Source organism: Rattus norvegicus, chromosome 1 (genome assembly GCF_021556685.1).
Source record: "Rattus norvegicus strain SHRSP/BbbUtx chromosome 1, alternate assembly SHRSP_T2T, whole genome shotgun sequence".
Classification (NCBI taxonomy): Eukaryota; Metazoa; Chordata; class Mammalia; order Rodentia; family Muridae; genus Rattus; species Rattus norvegicus.
The window spans coordinates 203,151,372-203,156,879 of record NC_141534.1 but is presented as its reverse complement, the minus strand read 5'-3'; the positions used below and the strand labels follow the sequence as shown (position 1 = coordinate 203,156,879).

Below are 5,508 nucleotides of genomic sequence, written 5' to 3'. Positions count from 1 at the left end.
TGCCTCCCCTGCAAATACTCTCCAAATGCATGACCTGTCTTCGAGAAAGGGTGGATTCTGTTTGACTCTTGACACTGCCACTTTCCAAATATCCTACATTACTGTGTGTGTGTGTGTGTGTGTGTGTGTGTGTGTGTGTGTGTGTGTGTGTGTGAGAGAGAGAGAGAGAGAGAGAGAGAGAGAGAGAGAGAGAGAGAGAATATTCCTGTGACAGGTATGATGTAGCTCAGGCTTGCCTCGAGCTCACTATGTAGCTAAGGCTGGCCTTGAAACTTGATTTTCGGTCTCTGACTCTTAAGTAAATGCTAGAATTAGATTCATTTGCAAACACACACTCTCGAATATTTTAATTATGTTTTTCTCATAGAGAGCTCATTCGTTTGATATACCACTACTTATTAGTGCTATATAGCTGACTTTAGGCAAACAAAACGTTGAAGAAAGACTTTTTCCTTTCTCGATTTTAATAGAACATTCAGTGTCAGAAATGAAACATAAACACAAGCTCCCATGATGCAGCTGTCACACAGCCATGACACCCGTATGGCATCCACTTTTGTGGAAGCCCTGACTCAAGTTGCACTGTATTTCTTCTTGTGGTATCTAGTTATTTTTTCTTTTCAATTTTCTTACAAAGATAGAGTGTAAAGTGGGCTGCCCCTTTTTAGTGTGTTATTCTATTAAAATCGGTCTCAAACCTTTTATTTATATTTTAAATAATTTATATTTTCCTGAATTTTAAAAATCGAATTACATTTGGAGAGAGCGTATGGGTTGGCTGTAAGCTTGGTTAAGCAACACTATGGCCACCACCTAGTACACAGGTCACCTCCTCATGGCAGCCACTGAGGTACCACAGCACACCAGGTAGGAAGAGCATCCAGAAACCAGGAGCCAGAGCTCCCCATGCTCTCTCCATTCAGGACACTGCAGGTTCAGAGGACCACGGCTCTCCCAGCAGGCAGATTTGGGATAAGCCAAGGCAAACCTGCCATGTTGGTGCAAGTTGGCTGGTCTCACTAAAGGGCAACACTGATCTGGCTTAAGGGTTGGTTAGTTCTCTTCTCTCTTCCAGGGAATGGACTCCTGCTATCTGTCCTAGAGTGGTGTGTGTATGAACCCCTGTCTCCAGTGGCCAGGTCCTCAGGGAATTCCAGATGACACAAAGATTCATGACAGCTAGCTGGGACCTTAAGGAGCTCCAGAAAGCACAGAGATTCAAGTGACTTTGGTTCCCTGCCAGTCACTCTCTGCCAGAGCATGACAAATGCAGAGGCAGATGCTCACAGCCAACCACTGAACTGAGAATGGGGTCACCAATGGAGGCATTAGAGAAAGGATTGAAGGAGCTGGAGGGGTTTGCAACCCCATAAGAACAACAATACCAACCACCAGAACTCCCAGGAACTAAACCACCATCCAAAGACTGACCCATGGCTCCAGCAGTATATACAGCAGAGGATGGCCTTGTTGGGCATCAGTGGGAGTTTGATGCCCCAGTGTAGGGGAATGTCAGGGCAGGCAGGTGGAAAGAGGTGGATGGGTGGGGGAACACCCTCATAGAAGCTGGGGGATGGGGGATGGAATAGGGAGTTTATGGATGGGAAACTGGAAAAAGGGATAACATTCGAAATGTAAATTTTAAAAAAATCCAATAAGAAATAAAAGAAGTTGGCAAAAATAAAAAATAAAAAATAAACAGACCTGGAAAGGCTGGAGAGTTAAATTCAAAAGGAAGTTCTCAGGATTCTGCTTGCCTGGGGCAGCCACCGCAAGGGAGGAGGCAGGAATAGAGAGAAACCCAAAACAGGTGTGGTCACCCACCTGCCTCAGGTGAGCCTTAGTGAACTGTGAGCTGAGAGGGTGAGAGAGGCAGGGGGTGGGGGTGGGGGTGGGGGTGGGGGTGGGAGTAGCGGTCAGGTAAGGCAAACCCAAAGCTGTCCAGGGATTCCTAGGTGCCAGCCCCTCTGTGGTCTGGGGACAGTGAGGTTCTGTAAGAGGGGCACCGGTAATGGCCATAGTGACAGGGTCGGGGAGCTAGTGTCCCCAGGTACCTCTCTGTGCTGAAACAGCTCTTCCCAACCTCCCAAATTTGGAAAGTTCCTCTTTCTAGGCAGCCTAAGCACAAGAGCGGCGGACTCCCCTCAATGTGCAATCTCATGAGGGTGGAAAGCAGCCAGCTGTCCTCATCTCAGGGTTGCTGCACCCCTATCTCATTCCCTAGCTGCCCTGAAACAGGCGGGCCCGAGACGGAAGTTGCTCTTGCAGCTCAACTTCCTCCCATCCTCTCACCGGCTGCAAGACATCTCTCTGGAGACTGGAGACCTACAGACTTCTTTAGGAACCTATCGCCCCTTTAAGAAGGCTCTCTGGGGGCACTCTGTTGGAGAGTCCTAGAAACAGCCTAAGAAGAGGGTATATTCCCCCTGCTTGATGGGTACACAGCTAGCTGCACCTGCTTCAGTCAGTCCACACAGGAGCTCCACCATTTCCTATGCAGCAGCCGTGGGGCTCCCAGGAGGGATTGATTCAGGACCTGAGCTCAATGTTGGAACAGAGCACCTGGCTAGTCTCTAGCCTTCCTTCAAACTTCAGTCCCATCCCGGCTGTAAATGAGGTGCCCCACCCTAAAGCCAGTAGCCCCTGTCTGATGGCCTGGACCAAAGCCAGGGGAGGTGTTAGGAATCTGAGGCCTGCGGGAAGATTCAGTTGGTGGCCTCCGCAAAGAAAAGTCTTGGGCCAGACCATCAGGGAGGGTGCTAAAGCCGCCAGCCAGGGCTCCCAGGGCCGTGGAGAAGCTGGAGAGGCAAGCGGCAGCTTCAGGTGCAGTCGGGGATGGTGAGGTCTGCAGGTCCTGGGAAACCAAGCCACTGGGCTCCAGTGCAGCTCTCTCTGGCCTGCTGGCTCCAGGCACAGCGGCCTCGCTAGTCTCCCCTCTCCTTCTCCTCTTCCTTCTGAAGTTCCCATTGTCGAACATCTTCTCACAGTTTGGGTCCAGCGTCCAATAATTGCCTTTTCCTGCAGAGGAAGTCAGTTCAGACAGCACTGTATTGACTCCACTGGGGCCCGCAAAGGGTCCAGAGCCCTCCTCCTCCCAAGCCTTGAGGGTTCACTTTGTGTCCGGAATGGGTCTCCACAATCAGACTGCAAGAATTTGGGTGTACCAGAAAGACCTAACCATGGACCCTTGAGGAAATATCCAAGCTCATCAAGTTGGAGGCTGGAGAGGCTGCCCACGAGAATCTGTACTCTCTGGGCTCAACCAGTGGAGACCAGCTAACCACATCTGGCCTCTGGGTAGGATCCAAAGCTTTCCAGAGGCACGCCACTCCTTAACCTGCCCAGATTTTAAAAGGTAGGCTCTATTTCATTTTAAGGGCCCAGAGACCTTAAACTCCCAAGACCACTCATTCGGTTGGCTAGCTTTCAAGTTGGTCTCAAGCAGATGAGCAGAGAGCCCTGAGGAATAGGACTGGAAACTAAGACCTGAGAACTCTGCAGCCATTTAGGACACTGTCCTTGCCTAAAACGTCTCTCCTTCCCATATCACCCCACCGGAACGTCAGTGAGTTCCCACCAGGGTCACTCCCTCCCCAGCCAACCCATCAGATGCCTGGGTCCAGGATCCTGGACCGGATGCATGTGGTGCTGTTTACCTGGGTCGTTCTCGTCTCTGGGCACCTTCTTGAAACAATCATTGAGTGACAGGTTGTGGCGAATGGAATTCTGCCAGCCCGCCTTGCTGCGCTTGTAGAAGGGGAAGTTGCCTGCCACATACTGGTAGATCTGGCTGAGCGTCAACCTGCGCAGCGGCGCGCTTTGAATGGCCATGGCGATGAGCGCTGAGTAGGAGTAGGGTGGCCTTACCAGCCTCAACAGCTCCTGCTGTCCGGATAGACTCAGCCATGCGAGATCGGCGCCCGCCAGACCGCCTGAAGGACTGAGGAGCGAACCTGAGACCGCAAGGGCCGCTGCAGCATAGGTTGGAGCCGGTCCTGGTCCAGGTGTGTAGGGCGCCGGGCTGAGCGCGGTCGAGTTCACCCACAGGCGCCGGCCAGAGCCCAGATCCGCGCGGCCATAGCTCGGGGGATGCGCGATGGCCCGGGTCAGGCCATGAGGGACCGAACAGGAACCCAGACCATCACAGAACCCAGCCATGTCCAGCTCTCCTCCGGCCTGTGCCGGTGCCGGTGCCGGTGCAGGTGCAGGTGCAGGTGCAGGTGCAGGTGCAGGTGCAGGTGCAGGTGCAGGTGCAGGTGCAGTTGGCTCCGTGCTGAAGCTCATGGGCACTCCATTCACTCAGCAAGACTTCCCTCACACTCCGGACTTGGGTCCTTTAAATGCCATTGGGGAGGAGGGAGCACTAGGTGAGAGTATCCAAGGTGGCAGCCTCCTCCCTTGTCATCTTAGAGGAGTGAAGTCCTTGTCTCCGCCCTCGGGTCAGTTTTCAGCCCCGCCCTGGGACACCCAAACAAACAGTCCTGGAACTCTCCCAGAGTCCCTCTGGTTTCTGAGTCCTTCCTGGCGAGCAGTTTTCCTGAGGATGAGAGCTCAGAGTTTTCTCAGATCCCAGCTGCTAAGGCCAGGCTAGGGAGGTCTGCTCTCTGCACTGCCTGTTCGCTCATCTCAGACCCAAATCGAGAGCAGTTATCGCGCACATCAGTTCCTAGTGCGGTCCTTGGGTTTGATGGACAGGGCCTCAAGAAGAGATGTAGAAAGAGAGTTGTCTGGAGTCCTGTACCATGCCAGAAGGAAGCCTGGTGCATTACACTGGAAATCCCAGAAATCTCCTGCCCAAGGAATTCTGGTTTTCAGATGCTGGAAGAGTCTGGGCCCTTGCTTGACTTGTTTGTCCTATAGCCTGGGCACCTAGTACAAGCGGCAGCGGTGAAGGCCTTCCTGGGCATCCCCTGAAGAACTTATAAAACTGATGTCTTCCTTGCAGTTGTGTCAGCTGCTAACCCTCCCTCCCTCTGTTTTGATGCTGAAGAACAAGGCTGCAGGCTTTCCTAGTTGTCAGGTTCTGGGCTTCTCTCCTGCTCCAGGTCCTGGTTAACCAGCACACTCAGTTTCCCAGATGCCCTTATCTTAGGCACCAGGGGGGCTTAGTAACAATTAAGGCTACAGTTGTGGCACAGTGGTACAGTTCTGGCTAGGGTGTCTCAGAATCGTTTACTCAGGCCAACTGACTGGAGAGATAAAATTTCAGTCATAGAAGAAATAAAAGGGTGGGGGAGGAGTGGGTACCGACACCATCCCCCAAATTATTGTCTCCAGTGTGAAAGACCAAATTGTTGAAATTGGGCTGACCTAGGGACTCTTCCTGATTACCACAGCAACTTAATATGTTGGTTAATAAAAGGAAAGGTCCAATCTGGCCTGGCTTTTGGGTGAGGAGGTGCCTGCTGTGTGGGCCATGGTTTGGCCAAGCCTTGCAATGAAGGAAGTCTGCCCTGTAATGATAAACAGACGATGCCGTGGGGCACTATCAGTTAACCAGGCAGTTTG

General features: G+C 52.1%; 1 protein-coding gene across 2 annotated transcripts; it reads right to left on the bottom strand.

Moving 5' to 3' along the window:
* Positions 1-446: 446 nt before the first annotated feature.
* On the bottom strand, positions 447-4,396 carry Foxi2 (forkhead box I2). 2 transcript variants are annotated; one of them, NM_001419549.1, is given in 3 exon segments: positions 447-3,018; positions 3,657-4,214; positions 4,263-4,302. In NM_001419549.1, coding segments are annotated over 2 exon segments (936 nt in total). In that variant the 5' UTR covers positions 4,159-4,214; positions 4,263-4,302; the 3' UTR covers positions 447-2,584.
* Between the last annotated feature and the right edge of the window lie 1,112 nt (positions 4,397-5,508).